Genomic DNA, 18,810 nt, shown 5'->3' with positions numbered 1-18,810 from the left:
TGTGTGAGTGTGTGTGTGTGTGTGTGAGAGAGTGTGTGTGTGTGTGTGTGTGTGTGTGTGAGAGAGTGTGTGTGTGAGTGTGTGTGTGTGTGTGTGAGAGAGTGTGTGTGTGTGTGTGTGTGTGTGTGTGAGAGTGTGTGTGTGAGTGTGTGTGTGTGTGTGTGAGAGAGTGTGTGTGAGTGTGTGTGTGTGTGTGTGAGAGTGTGAGAGTGTGTGTGAGTGTGTGTGTGTGATGGTGTGAGTGTGACTGTGTGAGTGTGTGAGAGAGTTTGAGTGTGTGTGTGAGAGTGTGACGGTGTGAGTGTGTGTGTGTGTGTGACGGTGTGAGTGTCACTGTGTGTGTGTGTGTGTGACTGTGTGTGTGTGTGTCAGTGTGAGTGTTTCTGTGTGTGTGTGTATGTGTGACTGTGTGTGTGTGAGTGTGTGTGTGAGTGTGAGTGCGTGTGCACGCGTGCGTGTGTGTGTGCATCATACTCTGTGTGTGCACGTGTGTATGTCCATGTGTGAACATGTGTGTGTGCACGCATGTATGTGTGTGCATCATGCTGTGTGTGTGTGTGTGCACGTCTCTGTGTGTGTGCATAATGCTGTGTGTGTGAATGTGTGCACACATGTATGTGTGTGCATCATGCTCTGTGTGTGTCTGTGTGCATGTATGTGCTTCATTCACTGTGTGTGTGACCCCCTGTGTCTCCACGTATGGGTCTGTGTGTGCGCATCATGCTCTGTGTGTGTGTGTGTATGTTTGAGTGTCTGTCAGTAGATGAGAGTTTGGGGGGATGTGTGCGAGTGTGTTTGCATGTGTGAGTTTCACTCTGTGTGTGACTCTGTGTGTCTGCATGTGCCATCCTGTGTGTGTGCACGTGTGTCACCTCTATGTGTGTATCATGCTATGTGTGTGTGCACGTGTATGTGTGTCACCCTTTGTGTGCATTACATGTATGTATCACTGTGTGTGTGTCTGTGAGTGCACACGCGTGTTTGTCAGTGTATATGCACTGAGGAGTGTGTGTATACATCATCCCGGGTGTAAATTCTGTGTGTGTGTTTGTGTACACACATTCTGGGCGTTGCATGTATGCCATACATGTGTGTGCAGGGCATTGCACACCCGTGTGTGCAGGGCATTGCATGTGTGCACAGGTGTGTGCACCCATGTCACTGTGTGAGCGCACGGTTGTGTGCACATGCACCGGGCATTGCTCATGTCCACAGATGTGACATACATGTTCACATGTGCCCACTCGGACCCCCGGGTGTGTGTAAGCGGCTGTGGGTGTACAAGGGGCCCGTGTGTATGCAGGGGGCTGTGTGTGTCCGTGATGGGCTCACACTCTGTCTGGGGCTGTGCATGTGAGCGGTTCCCGGTGCCGGTCTCTGCCCATCCCGTTCCCGGACGGCAGCACTCCACACCCGGCCCTGCCCTGGTGCCCTGGTTTTGGGGAGCAGCTCCCGTGCGTGGGAACGCGGCGCTCCCGGGCCACTCCAGGGGCCGGGCGGAACGCTGCAGATAAGGATGAAAGTGCCGGCAGCGGAGCGGGGTCGCGGTGGCCTGTGGTCGCCTGCCCTGCCCGCTGTGCCAGCCCTGCCCAGCCCCGTCTGCTCCCGCTGCCGGTGCCAAGTTGGCAGGAGAAGGAGCTGCTGGTGCTGGGAACACCGAAGGGAGGAAAGTTTGCACAGTGCGGGAGAGGGAGGAGGAAGAAGAGGGTGGGGAGGGGGGACGGGGACAATGACAGCCACGGCCCGAGGCAGCTCTGCGGTGTGAACACGGGGCACGAGGTGCCCCTCGGGCCGCTGCTTGGGGCTGAGAAGTGCTGGGGAGCATTTGGGGTGCTCTGGTGACCCTCAGCCGCCCCAGGCAACAGCAGACAGGGGAGGGGAGCCCCCAGCCACTGCCTTTTCCCATATAATAAAGAGAAAGAATTCAGGCTTTGGAACTGGCTGTCCAGGGAAGTGTGAAGTTCCTGGTAGTGTTCAAAAGTCATGTAGATGAGGCACTTAGGGACATGATTCAGGGGTGGCCTTGGCAGTGCTGGGGGAATGGTTGGACTTGATTTTAGAGAGATTTTTTAACCTAAATGATTTTATAATTTGGTGATTCTATAATTTGGGGAGGTCTCTGCTCAGCTGAATGCTGCAGTGATGGCTTAGAGCATGACTGCTTTGCAGACAGCATTCCCATCTGACCTTTTCATCTTGGGCATTTGTACCCACTTGCTGGGCCCTGGCTGGCCCTGGGAGAGGAGGAAATGAGCTGAGAAACCAGGGCATGGGTGAAGCTGTCTCGGTAAGGGAGCAGGAATGAGCAGCATTGCTGTTAAAAATAGGCACTTGTGAACAGAGTGATGCTCCGTGACTGCACCGCCGGAGCTGGGAGGGGACACCTTGCTCCCTGCCTTGGTGACTTTGCTCCTGGCAATGGCCAAAACTGAGCTTTTGCTTTCCGGGGCACCTGGAGCAAGTCCCCGCTGTGGGTCTGGCCCTGGACAGAGGACTGCAGTAGAAGTTCTTACTGCCTGGCCATCGCCCACAGGGCTGCAGTGGGAGATGCCTGGATTCGGTGCCCATCTGCAGAGCCACAGACAGGAGCCGTGTCCCTGCACTCCCCCAGCTCATTCCACACACACCAGTGGAGCTGGAGCCTGTCTGCCCGGGGTGACCAAGCAGCCACCAGACCACAGCAAAGCTTCCCTGCTCACACTCATCTCCTTAGCAGCTCCCAGCAAAGCTCATTACGGGGCTCGGAGGCAGGAGCCGGCCCAGCTTAGCAAGTTGTTGTCCCTCAGCAGAGCCGCCCGTGCGCTTGGTGACGTGGATGATGCAGGTCGGCTGGGCGTGGGGATGGCACGTGCCTTCCCTCCAAGCATGGCCTGGCTGAGGGCTCATCCTTTCCTGGTTTGTCTTCCCCTGTCCCATGTCATGATGCTGCACAGGATCCTGCTGTGATCGCCACGGGAATGGCAGGGTGGAGGTCTCGCCCTTGGTCTGTGCCATCCCAGGCCCCTGGCCCTGTCTCAGATGCTGCCAGCAGCCAGCCAAGTACTCACAGGTGACCGTGGGGCTGGGGAGGATCTGGGACAGTCAGTGCCTGTGGTGACACGCCAGAGCCTCGTGGCAGCCTGGGCTGAGCCACCTGCCCACACTCCTGCTGGAGCCTGAGTTTGATCCTCCCCAATTACAGCTCTCCCCATGACCTTCCCTGTTGCCTCACGCAGTGCCTCTCCATGCCTGTCTTTGAAGGAAGCTGAGCCATTAGATCAAAACAAAAATCTTGCCAAAGAAACTATTTACAGGCTCCTCATGGCTCCTAGAACAGATGACGGGAGATGTTGCAATGAGGTGCAGTGGCATCACAGTGACTCAGCTCACACCCAAGACTGGGAGTGTGCAGAAGACTGAGCAGGGATGCAGGAGAAATCCACGGGACACTGAAAAGGGCAGTGGGGCAGAGAAGGATCAGGCAGGGAGAGATCAGGCAGTGGGGATCAGGCATCGAGGGATCAGGCAGTGAGAGATCAGGCAGTGAGGAATCAGGCAGCAGGGATCAAACAGCAAGGGAACGCTTGCCTGGGGGCTGTCCCTCTCTGAGCTCTCCCATCAGCCCCTGGAAGGAGGAACAAGCCCCTGTGCCAAGCCTGCCATCCCCATCCGTGCTGCTGGCATCTCTGTCTCTGAGATCAGAGCTCAGTCTGTTCTCTACCACTTTCCCTTGGTGGCCCTTTTCACCCCCATCTCCCATGGGGTTATTCCCAAGGGGCAGCCCCAGTGGGGACATCCATCCTGCTGTTTCAGACTGTCTGGGTCCAGAAACCCCAGTCCTGCCCATCCCATACCTGGCTTCGGGGTTTAACTTGTTTAAAAGGTGCTGGCTGGCTCAGGAAATGATCTTATCTGTCCATCGAGGCAATGCCTCCCCTTCCCCATCCACAAGACACCCAAGATGCCGGCCAGGTTGGCAGAGGTGCTGTGGGGGGATGTGCTGGTGAGTCCCCAGGGCAGCCGTGCCAGCATGGACCCAGCACAAGGTGCACTGGCTCCTCATCTCTCAGCCAGCTGCTGAATACAGGTGTTGAGAAGAGGAACTTTGCTAAACAATTCCTCCTTCAGTTTCTCTGCCCTCCCCATGGCCCTGCCACCCTGGGCAGTAGCTGGGCAAGCACTTTGGCTGGGGTTTGCTACTAGCCTTGTGCCACCACCTCTGGGTTGCTCCTTGCCCTCCATCCCAGCCTCCTGCTGCTCCCTGTGAGGGAGGAGGGAGTGTGAGCTGGGCACACAGCCCCTGATGCCCAGCGGCACCTTCCTCCAGGGCAGCTGCTGGCTTGGGGACATGCAGAGAGAGTTTCCATGGACATCATGTCCCATGAGCTGCAGGTCAGGGACAAACACACAGACTTCTGCTGAGAGCATTTCCCATCTTCTCCTAGTTTCTTCCCACTTTAACATTGCTGCAGTGCTGGGTGGTGCAATCCTGGGACTGGCATTTTCTACCCTTAAGCAGCGTGACCCAGGAGGGAAATGCCAGGATGGCGGTTCTGATGAAAGTAGGGGAACAGATCCAGCACCTTCCGCTACCCCAGACTGGCCAAGGACCAGATCTCTTGGGCTCCCTTCCCCCAGGGGCAGATTCCCTCTTCCCTTGTCCCTCAAGGCATGCCAGCCTGCAGTCCCCCAGCCTAGGCTGCCAGGTTGTGGCAGAGTCTCCTGGTGTGTCACTTTGCTCTGAAAGTGCTGGGAAGATGTGCAGGAAAACAGACTCCTCTTGCAGTGCTCAGACAAAGGAACATTTCCATGGATTGGAAAGGATGACACATGAGGAAGCTCTTCAGGATGTCCCTGCTCTGCCCCTGTGCCCTTGTTGGGGGTCACAGAGCTCAGTGCCCCTGACAGGCCCTGGTGCACCACCAGGATGGAGGAGATGTGGCTGGAAACTTCTGCTACCACTGTTGCTGTGCCAGAGCATCCCACTGTGGTTGGAGTGGTGGTGGATGGAGCTGAGGAAGCAGCATGGCCAGGGACACACAGGCAGGCTCTGCCTGCACTTCCCAAGGGCAGCTCACTTGTTCCTCCAGAGGCATCTGGTGTCCCTAGGGCCACTTCTCAGGGGCGTGCCAACAGCCAGGACCTCTTGCAGCTGCTGGATTGAAACTGGCAATTTGGAGCTGAAAGGCTCCTGAGGCCTCTCCAGGACTGTAGCATGGCTGCCCAAGTGGCATCACTTCACTTCAGGATCCAAGAGGTGGGTAAGTGGAAAGGAACAGCTTTGTTTCATTAAGAGGTTGAAGAACAGGCAGCTTTGGGCCCTCTGTCAAGCTCAAAGATCTCTGCCAGCACCTAAATCCAAGGGGCTGCTGACAGTGTGCTGGGAAGCCAGGAGTGAGATAAAGGAGACATGGCACCAAGGGAACTCCTGCAGGAGGAGATCAAGATCTTTGTTGCCACCCCAGCCACCTGCACTTTCCTGCAGGGCACAGCAGCACAGACCAGGAGATGGACTCAGTGAGTCCAACTCGGGATATTCTGTGGTTCTCTGAGACCACCCTCAGCACAAAAAGGCTACAGGGAGGTGGATCTGTTCCTGAAGAGATTTATGTTTCCCTCTTCCAAGACCAAGAGAGAGTTAAAAATTCCCCTAACCCACTGATGCAGAGGAAGCTGGAGCAGGGCAGGCAGTGCTGCTGCTCAGTGAGGACAGGCAGGTTGCTGCCTATGGGGATTGGATTTCGGCTTAGAAATAAACTGGAGAAACTTTGGAGATAGAGGGAGCATCTCCAGGAAAGATGAGCTCTGGCTAAAGGACAACAGACCTGGGGTATCAGCCCTTGATCTGAGACCATCATAGGAGGGTTCAGTGAAGGGTGGTGGGTGAGGTGAGTAGGCAGTGGTGTGGGGAATCATCCAGAGGTATATCTTTCTCTGTGAGGGTGGTGAGGCCCTGGCACAGGTTGCCCAGAGAAGCTGTGGCTGCCCCATCCCTGGAAGTGTCCAGGGCCAGGTTGGATGGGGCTTGCAGCATTCTGGGCTAGTGGAAGGTGTCCCTGCCCCTGCAGGGGGTGGAACAAGATGAACTTTGAGGTCCCCTCCAACCCAAATCAGTTTGGTATTCTGTGACTCAATGAAATACAGAGGAAAATACTTGCAAAAAACAGGGAGACACTGCCTAGCCTGTGTGGATGTGTGGCTCCTACAAAACAGATCCTAATGCAATAAATACCGTGGTGAATCAGCAGGAGGATGGTTTAACAGGAAAGCAAGGTAGTCAAAACACAAATAAGTAGTAAAACTAAAATGGAATAAAATAAAAATTCTGCAAAAACTAGCATTATCTATTTCAAACCAGGAAAACAGCAAAAGATGCAAATTCCTCACAAGCTAAAAACAGCATTAACTGAGATGAAAATATATTTTGAGTGTAATTCGCTTACCACATAAGAATTAACAGCAGTGTATTTTGCAAACACATCAGAAGTGGGAATTCTGCTGAAAAACTACACGTGCTCAGGGCAGACCCTGCAGCAGGACACAGGCAGCAGGTCCCTGACCTTCCCAAACCGGGGGAGAGGTGGCAAAGGCCAGGCTGATTTCTAGGAAGGGCTCCAAAAGATCCAGGAAACACTGGACTCTTAAACCTGGCTTTGGTACCTGTCAGATATGCTGGAAGATGGAAGAAAATATGGCATTAGAACATGTACAAAAGAACATGCAGTGCTGAGGCAACATCCAGCAAGGCTTGGAGGAGGGAATTCTTGCTAGAACAACATGGAATATGTAAATAATGGTGGATCAGATCAAATATAAACAGCAATTTTTGCAAAACTTGAACAAAATCTCTCTCCTAAAGCTCTTCAGGACAGTAAGGTGTATTAACAGTGGGGGACGGGCTGGGTGCATGTCACAGCCTGGCAGAGAAGAGACCTGCAAGGGGTCACTGAGGGGGAAACATTTCATTCCCTAGAGCAGAGCCTCAAGGAACAGCACAGGGCTGGAGCTGGCTCAGACCAACAGGAAGCACTTCCCAAACAGTGCATGACCACGCTGTGGGAGGCTGTCTCTGCCGTGGGGATCCAGCATGGAAATGGATCCAGAGGGAACAAGGGAACACACAGACGGTTGGTTTGCCGGGGCTGTGGGAAGTCCAGGATGCTCCCAGGCCACTCCTGGCTGAGGAGGACAAAGACAAATCTCTGTTGCTGGCTCTGACTCAGCCTTTGGTCAGGCCCAGATCTCCCCACCCTGGTCTTACTCCCATCCCATGGCACTTCCCCAGGGTCCAGAGCCTGGACTGGCCCCAGGACCAGCCCCAGGAGCTCCCCAGTTCCTCCCCCATTCCTGCATCCCCTGACAGCCCTTTGGGACACCACAGGGTTAAAGCTCACACGCTTACCCATGGATTTGAGAGCCTGAAGATTCAAGGCACTAAAGTTTGACCTTGGGATCTGCTCCATCCTGCTCTCCAGAGGCTCTCCAGGAACCCGACCCCTTTGCAGCCAAAATCCAGGCTGGTTTTCAATGCCTGAGGCAGGAATGAGGGAGCAAATTCCTGCTGAGACAAGCTGGGAGGTGCAATGCCAGGGACACAATTCCCTACAGAGTGACTGCAGGCACCTAGCTCACCCTGCTGATGCAAATTACCAGTTATGGAATAGAGAAAATTGTTAATTATTTCCCTTTTCATCCATTTGTTATGGTCGCCTTCTTTATTGCTAATTAATAGTTTCAATTCACCACTGAAGTAGGGTGGGCTTTCTCTTCTCTGGTGTTGGCTTGGTGACTCTTGAAATAAATCCTAAGGAATTGCCTTTTACTACAATTTTCTATCTGCCTTTCCCCATCACTGCTTTTTCTCAGTTTTTCTTGTCTTTATGGGGTTTGACTTTTTAAAGTATCCTATATTTCTGTTTACTGAATGGATTCTTCACTGCCCAAATTGAATGTAATCAAGTCGTGATCACTGTTCCCTAGGCAACCACCAACGAAATTATAGAGCCATGATCATGAATTAACAGCTTTGAAAAGTTAAAAAGGGTTAATAAATCTGCTGGACCAAGGCATTCCCAGCTGAGCCACTGGTCACTGCAGAGAGCTTTGGGACAATGATCTTGGTTCAAGAATTAGGGAAAGACAAAACACCACCCACCAACCTGTAGAGAAAAATTCAAACCAATGTGATGAAGGGCCGTTTCTTTTCTGTCAAAATTTTGAGGATGCTTTGGTTAACAAAGGAATTGCATCTATACCTGCATGGGATGTGGGAATTACTGGAACTGAAGAGGTTGTGCAGGGGCGTGGCAGTGAAGTGAGGCAGTTCAGCATAGCCCTGTTGCCACCTGCAATGCCAGAGGAAAGAAAAGAGTGACTGTGGAGCACAGTGTCCCAATGCATGTGGTGGGAAGGAATGGGAGAACCCCTCCAGCCTGTCCTGTTGCTCCTGACAGTGTTCAGTTGGTTAAAAAAAATCCAAGAAACAGGCTGCAGAAACCAACTCGAACACCAGCTAAGCTTCCCAGAGTCATTTGGCAGACTTGTGTCTTTCCTGGGACTTTTCTGTGTGCTTAGTGAATGTTAGGAAAACAACTGGGAGCAGTTGGGAAGGGGCAACCAGCAGGATAAGGTCTGTGCAGGACACCTGGTCTGGAGACACCTCTTCCAAGCCCTGAAGCTCTATGGTGAGCTCAGTCAGGGGGTCACACCCCAGAGGTTATTTCATTGCTGCTCACTCCTGCTTCCCGCTGAGCTTTGGTGGGAGCGGCTGCTCCACTCAGCTCCTCATGGTACGAACTTCCTTCCAGATCCCCTTTGCCTCCTGCTCACAGCCCAGGCTGTGGTGTTCATGGCTCACTGGGACAGGCTTTGAAAAACAACCTTGTTACACGTGGGACAGGAAACTCCGGGTCCCCACTGCCCCCTGCTGCCCCTTGCCCTGGGGGGTCAGGGGCCTGGCACCTTCCCCAGGCAAACTCTGGCCTCAGCCCACCTGAAGGAAAAGGTTTAAGTCCTCTTTTATAGAAGTACATTGGTGCCTGATTGAGGTTTATAGGTGTAGAATGTACCCAGGGGATGGGATACGCAGAAGCAAACACTGAATACAGGTACTCAACCCAGCCCTGTGCCACACATTAACTCCCACACTCCTGTCCCACAGTCCCAAGGCCGTTTCTAAGCAGCTTTCTGGTATCTCTTCTGAAGTAGGGAGCAAACATAGAGCCTGGAAGGCAGCGCTGGGGGCATGGCTGGAGGGGACCCCTGAGGCTCCTTCCCCATCTCCGGCCCAGGGTGGCCTGACCTGCCCGGCCCGGCAGGGAGAGCCCATGGGCCACGGGACCGCTGTGAGCACCAAAGTCCCTTCACAGCCCCAGAGTCCCCTCAGAGCCTCCCGTGTCCCCTCAGAGCACCCTCAGAGCCCTGTCCCCTCACAGCCCCCGCACAGCCCCCCGTGTCCCCTCAGAGCCCCAGTGCCCTCCCAGAGGACCTTCAGAGTCCCGTGTCCCCTCAAAGCCTGGTGTCCCCTCAGAGCCCTGATGTCCCCAAAAAGCCCCAGGTATCCCTTCACAGTACCCGTGTCCCCTCAGAGCCACGATGTCCTCTGACAGCTCCAGTGTCCCATGAAAGCTTGGAGTCCCCTCACACCCCAGTGTCCCCTCAGAGCCTTGGTGATTCCTCACACCCCGGTGTCCCCTCACACCTCAATAATTCCTCACACCCCCGTGTCCCCTCACACCCCAATAATTCCTCACACCCCGGTGTCCCCTCACACCCCAATAATTCCTCACACCCCGGTGTCCCCTCACATCCCAATATCCCCTCACAGCCCGGTGCCCCCCCCGGGCCGGGCCGCTCCCGGCGCATGCGCGGTTGTTGGCGCGGCGGGCGGGCCCGGGCCATGTCGGGGCGGGGGCGGCGGGTCCGCGGGCGGCGCGGGCCGGGGGCCGGGACACGGACCCCGACCCCGACACGGACCCTGACACGGACCCCGACCCCGACACGGACCCCGACCCCGGAGCGGCCGCGGGCGGGGCCGGTCGGCGGCTCCCCGAGGTGCGTAGCGCGGCGGCGGCGGGCGTGGGGTGGCGGCGGGCGCGGGGCGGGAGCGGGCGGTAACGCTGTCAGTGTCCCGCAGGCCCGGCCGGTTCTGCCCGCAGTGCGGGCGCGCCGTGGAGCCCGCGTTCCGTTTCTGCCCGGCCTGCGGCGGGAGGCTGCCCGAGCTGCCCGAGGAGGAGCGCGCCGAGCCCGCCCCGCCGACCCCGCCGCCGGCCCCCAGCCCCGCCGCCCCCTCCCCGCGGGCGGCCCGGCCCGGGCCCCGCTCGCCCCGCAAGCCCCGGCCCGGCCCGGCCGCGCCGCTCCCCGCGGACACGGTGCTGGCGGACCAGGGCGGGCGGCGCTGGCGGCTGCGGCGGCTGCTGGAGCAGGGCGGCTGCGGGCTGCTGTACGAAGGTGCTGTGGGGCCCGGGGAGGGACGGGGGCGGTGGGGGGGGGCCTGTCCCCGGCTGTGGGTTCGGAGGGGGCTGTCGGGACGTCCCTAAACCCCCAGAACCGTAGAGGGGGTGGCATTGGGGTGACACTGAGTGTCTGCCGGGCTGGCAGTGATCCACCGGCCGGCAGGGGCCGGCATTCACGGAATATCCCGAGTGGGAAGGGACCCCCAAGGATCATCCAGTCCAGCTCCTGGCCCTGCACAGACACCCCAACAATCCCACCCTGGCCCTGAGAGCGTTGTCCAAACTCTCCTTGAGCTCTGGCAGCCTTGGGGCTGTGCCCACTGCCCTGGGAGCCTGTTCAGTGCCCAGCCACCCTCTGGGGGAAGAACCTTTTCCTGAGATCCAGCCTAACCTTGCCCTGATACAGCTTCATGCCATTCTCTCGCTGGGCATCCACCGTCAGTGATTCTGCCACTGATAACAGGATTGAGCCGAGGCCTGGCTGCTCTGTTATGAGGAAATCCCTGTCATTAGGGGCCATGCTTCCTCTTTCTGGTTTTTTAGGTCCAAAACCTAACTGCCAGCAGCACTGTATGAGAGTTCTGTGTTGTAGGTGGTGTCAGTATCCACTAAATGTCAGTTCTGTATTCTGTAGCCTATTTTGTGGGCTAAAAGAAAGCAGTTATATCATGTGTACTGCTACTCAGCCATTTAGTGACTGCTGATCCTTTCTCTCCAGTCTAGTTGTAAACTTCTGAAGGGGAATTTTTGATCTTATTCTCTGTTGTTAACTTGGAAACTGTACAGGGAGAGTTTTCTCCATGACCAAGTTTTGCCTGATATTTGGCTTTACTTTCTTTTTCATTACTTAAGCTGTTGCATAACAAAGTCTGAGCATCCATCTAGGTTTTTAAAAAGATGTGATAAAAGTGAAAATCAATAGTGGAGGGTGCTTTTATAGATACAAGTTTTGGGTGACCTGTGTATAGCACTTGGTCTAAGAACAGAAGAGGAACTGCCCCGAGGCCAAGTCATGGGTGCAAATCCTTTTGGAGAAACGAGGCCACATATAACTCTAACATCCATACAGAGCAGAGGGACTTCGGCATCTCTTACCACAGAGTGAGCTGGAGGGAATGCTCAGCAAATGAATTTGGGGGTGCCTTTGAGATTCCACTAATGATTTGTTCTTTACATACCCCTCAAAGCCCCCCACTACTGTAGCCATGCCCAGATGCTTCTGTGACTTAAGCAGAACTGCACTCGCAGCATGTCAGGGTGCTGAGCTCCTGGAGCAAGGTAAGAATGATTTTGTAGTGATCTGGGAAGGCACTGTCACAGAGGATGCTTTGCAAAGCCCAAGCGAAAGAAGCAGAGGATGAGTAAATCCAGCTGCACAGGCTGCATTTAATGATGCAGAACCTCTTTTCCGTGCTCCTGTAACCACATCTGTTCCATCCTTCCACAGCGCAGTCAGCATCTGGAACCTGCCCTCAAAAGCAAAGCTACTCCCTCAAACTTGTGAGTTTTGATCTGTTTGGGTAAGGAATAGTGCATAGAGTACTGTGTCCTGACCTGTTTGGCTGGGAGTGTCCCAGGAATTCAGAGGGAGTGGTCACACAGGCCCCTTCCAGCTTAGGGATGGATGTAACCTCCTGAGGGTGCTATGCTTGGAGTTCAGTACAGGTTGGCCCTTCCACTAAAGATATTAAGGAAATAGATATGAGGATTAAAATAAAAGCCTTAATCACAGAAAGTTGCTGCCTTGGTCTGCCAGGCTCAGTAACCTCCAGAACTGAATTGGGTGGTGTGAGGTGAAGATCTCGATTCAGGAATGTCAGACCAACTTTTCCCCTGTATGGCTGAGGTCTGGGGAGACTGGAGAGGTTGGAACTTGGTGCTGTGCTGACAAGCCAGCATGGAGATACTCCATCAGGCCAGAGCACACTTTCAAAGCAAACAGGAATTATAGTTGGAGTTCTGAGCCAGCTCTCCAGGCACTTGTCAATACCTTGGGTTCTCCAGGAGTGTGTCATTTCCAGGAATAGCTGTTCTGTGGTGGAAATTCAGGATTGATTTTCAGTAGCTCACAAACTAGAGCAGAAAGACTGTTTCCTTGTCTGCTGTGGCTTTTGGGCTTTGCTGGTCTGTGGGAGGGCCGGTGCTGATGGATGGTGTATAGGGCTCTTGCAGGCACTTCAGTAATCACTCTGCCTTTTGTCAGAGGAGACATGTAAGAGGATGGAGGAGAAATACAGTGTTGATGAGAAAAGACAGCTAAGTGCCACAAAACTAGAACCACTAGCTGGGAAACTGTAATCACTTCTGTAGGCAGCATTCCCAACTCCTCTGTTTTGCACTTTTTGACGTCTTTTGGCATTTTGCTTGGTAGTCTGCTGATGCCACAGCCCAGCCCTTATAGTTGCAAAGCACTGTGGAGTGTGATAAGGCACAGGAGAGCATTTTAAGGCTCAGATGGGCTCACCAGGCAAGGTGCAGAGTGAAATATCCTCTGGGACATGGCCTCTGTGTTGTCTGAAGCCTGCTGATCCTCCAGTTTGGTATCAAACCAGCTAGAATATAACTCTTCTGCTTCCTCCTGTGCATGATAGCAGCTGTCCTGAGTCAGTTTGTGTGTTGAATATCTACATGTGTGTAGGCAAACACAGGCATACTGAATGTAAACTATGCATTTGAGGTCACTCAATGGCACCAATGTCTTAAATATCACAGATACAGACATTTTAACTTGTCTCATTTTCTGACAGCTAGACTGAAGTGTTACAGCTCTCTGTTGAGTTTTGCCTGTTTGCAGAAATGCCCTCATCCCTGCTGTGACTAGAAGGTCACCTCTGGCTCCCTTTAATGTAACAGCTTTGGGACTAGAGCTCACTCCAGGCTGCCAGATGGGCTGCAGTGCCTGGCTGTCCTTCACCCACAGGCAGCTGTAAATGGCACTGCTGGAAAGGCCCCACCCGAGACAGCCACTCCCCTGTTCTGTGCTGATGCTGAGAGTTTATGTGGTTGTTAGGGGCAGCACTGGAGAGTGAACCAAAGCACCTGAGCTCTGCTAATTTTTTTAGGGGGGGACACTGTGCTCTTTAAAACAGTTAGTGGAGGTCCCGTAGCAATCTTGCCCAAGTTGCCCTTTCCAGCAGGATGTGTGTGGCTGAAATAATGCTCCTCCTTCCTGTTCCCTTTAGGATGCCAAAGATGGGAGGATATACAATGAACAGAATTTCTTCCAGCGAGCTGCCAAAGCAGGCACAGGTTGGTGCTTCTCGGGAGGGCAAGGACTAAGGACAACTGGCATCCCTCTCTCACCAGTTCCATGAGTCTCTCAGAAGGCCAGGACAGGATAAACTCACTCCCTGCTCAGTTAGTGCTGAGGAGTTCAGCCAAGAGCCAGCTCTCCCAGCAGTGTGTGCTGTAGGACACTGCAGTACTGGCATTTTGAAGCTTTCTTGCTCTACCCACTCTGTCTTGATGTCCCTGGGAGCTGTCTTGCCTTGCAGCCTCAGCCACCTTGGCTCCCCCTCTCTCCTGTGCCCCTTCCATGGGCATTTCTGTCAGATGCTCTCTGGTACTGACTCCAATGTCACCAAAACCTGAGCAAGAGCAAAGCTGCCCAGAGAATGTGGGTAGGGGTGGTGGAGGAATTCATGTCAAACCTGCACTTCTGGGAGGACTGTAAAAATCTGCTTTTCCATCCCACTCTTCCTCCTCTCTCCTTGTTTTCCCTAGCCCTGTGGCAACCCCTTAGCCTGCTCTGGTATTCCCAGTATCCTCCCTGGGATGGGAGGGATCCCATTCTTGCTGTGCAGTTCCATTCATGCTCTGAAGTGCTGTGCACATTGACATGCCAGTACCCCCACACATCAGGCTGGAATTTTGGGACCAGAATCAGGATGAGAGGCTTCCAGCTGTCAGCTGCCCAGGGCAGAGCAGACCTTCAGAGGTCTCTGAGCTCCTTCCTCCTGGATCTCCTCAGCAGCTTATGCTGCCCCGTGTCTTTTTCTCTCCCTCTGCAGTGGAGAAGTGGAAGAAGTGTCACTCTGTGCCTTTGTTGGGCATTCCCAATTGCATTGGCTTTGGACTGCATGGAGACAGCTACAGGTGAGGGGACTGTGAGCTCTTGGGCCATCTTTGTGAGTGTTCCCTCTCCTCCCCTTGCTGTCTGTTAGTCCTTTTGTCGTTGTCTGCTGGGCTCCTGACCTTATGCACTGCTCCTGTATAATTTATTGAATGCTTTGCCTCATTGTCCCGTTTCCTTCAGTCCTTGTGTGGCAAGTGAAACCATGGCTTTTGCTTCTGCTGCCCCTCAAACCAGGGGACACCTTATTCTGGTCCTTTACACTTAACACAAAGAGGAGACTCAGGCTGTGTATCTGCAACACAAGACCAGCACATCTGTCTCCTCTGTAAGAAGTTTTCTCTTATCAAAAATCGTGAAAGTGTTTGCCCAGGTCAACTTGGAGTTAAAGTGGGATCTAGTGGATTGCTGGACAAGTGTCTGTTGCAGGGTTTCCAAAGCAAGAAGGTGCTGCCATGTGCAAAACCCTTTTCTCTTGTAGGTTTTTGGTGTTCTCTGACTTGGGGCAAACTCTTCAGTCGGTGCTGAGTGATGGCTTGAACCTGCTGAGGGAGAAGGCAGCGTTTCAGATTGCAGTCCGGCTGGTATGTGGAGAGCCAGTTCTTCCTGAGAGACTTTGTCAGAAAAGACCTGTAACTTCCTTCCAGATCTTTCAGAGATGTTTTAAAGCTGCTCCAGGGCTTGGCTGGAGTCTCTAAGTAGCATCTCTCGAGCCCCTTGTAAATTTGAGTATCATCTTTTTAGTGTTGTATCACCTTGAAGGAATTTGGGATAAGGAGAGTGAGAGAAACCTGACCTTTGAACTTAAAGGCTCTGAGATGGTGCTTTTAGTGCTCCTCCACATGGCTGTGGGGAGCTGGGGAGAGTCCAGCTCGGTGATAGCCAGGGTGCTGCAGGAGCCTGCATGGGTCTGATAGGCTCCCCTCTGTTTATTCCCAGCTAGACTGCCTGGAGTACATCCATGAGAATGAGTACGTGCACGGGGACATCACTGCTGAGAACATCTACCTGAACCCAGCAGACCTCACACAGGTAGGGAGCAGGAGCAGGAGCAGGGCTGGCAGTGGAGGTGGGCTTGGGAAACGGGATAAGGCAGGGCAGCAGAGCAGTGTGTGCAGTGCTCAGGCAGGCTCTGTGGTGCAGGACTGGGGGCTGCACTGAGCAGAGTGACCCCACAGCCGCTCAGGGGGAGCTGTTGCTGTCCCACAGGTGACCCTGGCAGGCTATGGCTTCGCGTTCCGGTACTGCCCCGGCGGGAAGCACGTGGCTCGGAGGGAGGGCAGCAGGACCCCTCACGAGGGCACCCTGGAGTTCATCAGCCTGGACAGCCACAAAGGTGCAGGTGGGTCTGGGTTCCTGGCACATGCTGGAGCTGTTCCTGTGGCAGTGCTCCCTGGAGCTGGGGCTCCCCACTGGCATTCCTGTCACTGCTGCTTTCCAGGCCTTCATATGTGCCAGGAACCAGCTTCCAATTTGGGCTCCTCACTCCTGCCTCTCTCTGGGCTGCTGTGCCTCTCCAGGTCACTCAGTGACTGCAGCAGGGATGTTCCTGCTCCATCTGGAGCCTTGGCTGCTACAGGTGTGTGAGGAATAGAGAACAGGGCCCTTTGTGCTGGCTTAGCAGGGATCTGTTACAAGCCAGGCTGGATCCTGCCCAAAACAGATTTGCAGCAGGCTCTGCTCTGACCTTGAAGCAATGAAAGCTGGAAAGGCATTTAAATCCCAAAGTCAGTGTGGTTGGAAAAGACCTTTAAGAGCATTGAGTCCAATTGTAAACCCAGCACTGCCAAGGCCACCCATGTCCCCAGGTGCCACATCCACGTGGCTTTTGAATCCCTCCAGGCATGGGGACTCCACCACTGCCCTGGGCAGCCCGCTCCAAATTAGCCGGTCCCTCTCCTGGTTGGGATGTTACTGCTCTCTCCCAGTGCTCAGCAAATCTTCCTCCAGAGGCTGGGAGATGATTCCTCATCTGTAGGAGTTAGCAGGCTCACAGAAGTATTGGTGTGCCAGAGCACATCCTAATGGAGCACTTGGATTTCTTTACTTCTGCCCCTTCATGAGTGACATGTGAACGTCTCTTCCCATCAGGACCATCTCGCCGGAGTGACTTGGAATCTCTGGGCTACTGTCTTGTAAAATGGCTCTGTGGCTTTTTGCCTTGGTCTAATGTGCTGGACAGAGTAGAAACTGTGGTGGAGCAGAAGGAAAGGTAGGAGAAATCATCTACTCCTTTGGGAAATCAGCAGAAAGCAGAGAGGGAGGTTTTGTGACTGAAATCTCTCAGTCCCAGTACACTGTTGGGATGGGGTAAATCCCAAGGCTGAGCCTGGCCCAAGGTGTTTGATGAACCCCAGGTTCTGCTCCATTCAGGACATGGCCATCTGAATTCAGCCTGTTTGGGTTTTTTGTCCCTTTGCCAAAGCCAGGTGCTCAGGTGGCTGCTCCCCTGCTTCTCACGTGACAGCATCTGTGCCATTGCAGGTACAGAGAGGATGTGAAATGCCTTCTCCGACTGTGCTTCGGGCACAGAGCCATTCCAGGTACGGGCTTGCTCTCAGTGGCAGTGGGACTTAGGGAAGGAGGACTGACTGTACCTGAGGCCAGAACCTTGTCTTGTGCTGGGCTGCAGGTCCAGGGTGGCTTCTGGTGGTGATGGTGACCAAGCATTGCATGGACTGGTTGGCAAGCTGGGAACAAATCCCTTGTTTTCTGCACAGCAAAACAAGGAGGGCTGCCTCCCATGATCTGTTTCATGAACCTTGCTGAAGGGACAGGTGTTCTGGTGGGTTTAAAAATGCAATATTTGGGGCTAGAGGTCATTTCCCCATCCCGTTCTCTTGCCCAGAGAAGCTGTGGCTGCCCCATCTCTGGAAGTGTCCAAGGCCAGGTTGGATGGGGCTTGGAGGTCTAGAGGAAGGTGTCCCTGCCCATGGCAGGGGTGGGACTGGATGAGCTTTAAAGTTCCTTCCAACCCAAACTCTCTTGTGATTCTATTTTATTCTCTAATTCTATGATCCTGTCTTTGAGCTTCGTGTTAGCCGTGGTTTGGTTTTCCTCTCTGTGCAGCTGCCCAGGGTGGGTGGAGGAGCTGCAGGGTAAGCAGAGGTGGCTGGAGTTGCTGTGCTGCTCCAGGTGTGACAGCCCTTGCTTTGCAGAGGCCCTGCAGAGATACCTGGAGCAGGTGATGGCTCTGGAGTATGAGGAGAAGCCTGACTATGAGGCCCTACAGCAGCTCTTCAAGAAGCCACTAGAAAAGATGAAATCTTCAGCCTATGACCCTGTGGATATCCCAGTGGTGCCCTAGGTGAGTGCCAGGAGCTGAGATGGCAGCACAGAGCTGGTACCTGCTCCCTGTGCCTGAGGACAGAGCAGCCTGTCTGTGACATCTCTCCAGGTGACACAGACCTGCTCCTCCTGACATATTGAGACACCAGGCCAGTGCTACACAGAGCCAGGCTTAGCCTGTGTTTCCTCAGTTTTTTCTGGAAATACTTGAAATTGAAGGAATAGAACAAGGGTTAATAAAGCAAAGGGCTGTGGAGGTGATAACAAAATGCAGACTGATGCAATCTGGTAATTTATTTTTAAGAGAACTGAAGCTCTGGGCTGTAGCATCTGCTTCCCCCTTTCAGAAAGCAGAGTGTAGCTCTGGTTTTAGTGCCTCAGCCCTGAGGCAGTGGTGGCTCTCAAGCCCAGGTGCTGCTTTAGACATGAGGCACCTCCAAGAGTGAGGCTTGGTACAGATCCAGACCTGGTTTTAGCCCAGAGCTGCATGAGGCAAGGCCAAGCATTCAGCAGCAGGAACGCAGAGCCAGCTCCTCACCACCCCATTCCCTGTTCCTGGAAGGAGTTGAACTGATTAATCTTCCCCTTCTCTTTTTTCTTTCAGATCAAGAGAACTTGCACAGGAAGAGTTCAGAGCTTTCTGCAGTGAGGCCTTTGCCACAGATATTTAACTTTCACCAGTTTTAGAATGAGAGAGGTTTTTTTAAGTGCTTTCTTCCCATTTTAATGTGACCCAGTGCTGAAGTTTGAGGTGCTGCTGTACCAAGTTAATGTGAAGACACTCCTGCCTGGCAGGTCAGGGGAAGCAGTAGCTGGAGAATTGCAATGGAACCACAGGGAGCAGGGAAATTAAATCAGGGACTTTTTTTAACTGGAGTGGCAGAACATAGTTTTGTAATAAATGTTGTGGACAAGCACCCAAGGCTGCTGCTGGTTATTTGGTACATTCAAGGCCTTTCTGGGGCTACTGTAGGGTTGTGAGGGTGGTTTAAGCTCCTTGTGCTATTCATGTACATA

General features: G+C 53.8%; 1 protein-coding gene and 1 long non-coding RNA gene across 3 annotated transcripts; one reads left to right on the top strand and one right to left on the bottom strand.

Annotated features, from left to right (window-relative positions):
* Positions 1-6,407: 6,407 nt before the first annotated feature.
* LOC108494364 lies at positions 6,408-9,725 on the bottom strand. 2 transcript variants are annotated; one of them, XR_001873813.1, is made up of 4 exons: positions 9,553-9,725; positions 8,235-8,324; positions 7,382-7,510; positions 6,408-6,651 (listed from the first exon to the last, which is right to left on the bottom strand). It is a non-coding gene; the product is annotated as an uncharacterized LOC108494364 (long non-coding RNA). The 2 variants fall into 2 exon arrangements; XR_001873814.1 differs by lacking the exon at positions 9,553-9,725 and adding an exon at positions 8,972-9,396.
* A 1,058-nt stretch (positions 9,726-10,783) lies between these two features.
* Positions 10,784-18,710, top strand: VRK3 (vaccinia related kinase 3). The gene is made up of 11 exons (XM_017808785.1): positions 10,784-11,711; positions 11,881-11,933; positions 13,616-13,682; positions 14,444-14,528; positions 14,987-15,089; positions 15,445-15,537; positions 15,715-15,847; positions 16,597-16,717; positions 16,990-17,048; positions 17,664-17,812; positions 18,398-18,710. Exons 1-10 carry the CDS (start codon positions 11,639-11,641, stop codon positions 17,810-17,812), a joined length of 936 nt encoding a protein of 311 aa, XP_017664274.1. The 5' UTR covers positions 10,784-11,638; the 3' UTR covers positions 18,398-18,710.
* The last annotated feature ends 100 nt before the right edge of the window (positions 18,711-18,810 follow it).

The sequence above is a fragment of the Lepidothrix coronata genome, unplaced genomic scaffold, assembly GCF_001604755.1.
Source record: "Lepidothrix coronata isolate B3197 unplaced genomic scaffold, Lepidothrix_coronata-1.0 Scaffold24, whole genome shotgun sequence".
Classification (NCBI taxonomy): domain Eukaryota; kingdom Metazoa; phylum Chordata; class Aves; order Passeriformes; family Pipridae; genus Lepidothrix; species Lepidothrix coronata.
The sequence above is the reverse complement of the archived record's forward strand: the minus strand, read 5'-3'. Positions and strand labels throughout refer to the sequence as shown.

Coding starts and splice junctions, on each gene's coding strand:
- VRK3 (XM_017808785.1), top strand. CDS start 11,639: ATGCCCAGATGCTTCTGTGACTTAAGCAGAACTGCACTCGCAGCATGT. Junction 11,934..13,615: donor AAAGCTACTCCCTCAAACTT/GTGAGTTTTGAT, acceptor TGTTCCCTTTAG/GATGCCAAAGATGGGAGGAT. Junction 17,049..17,663: donor CGGGCACAGAGCCATTCCAG/GTACGGGCTTGC, acceptor CTTGCTTTGCAG/AGGCCCTGCAGAGATACCTG.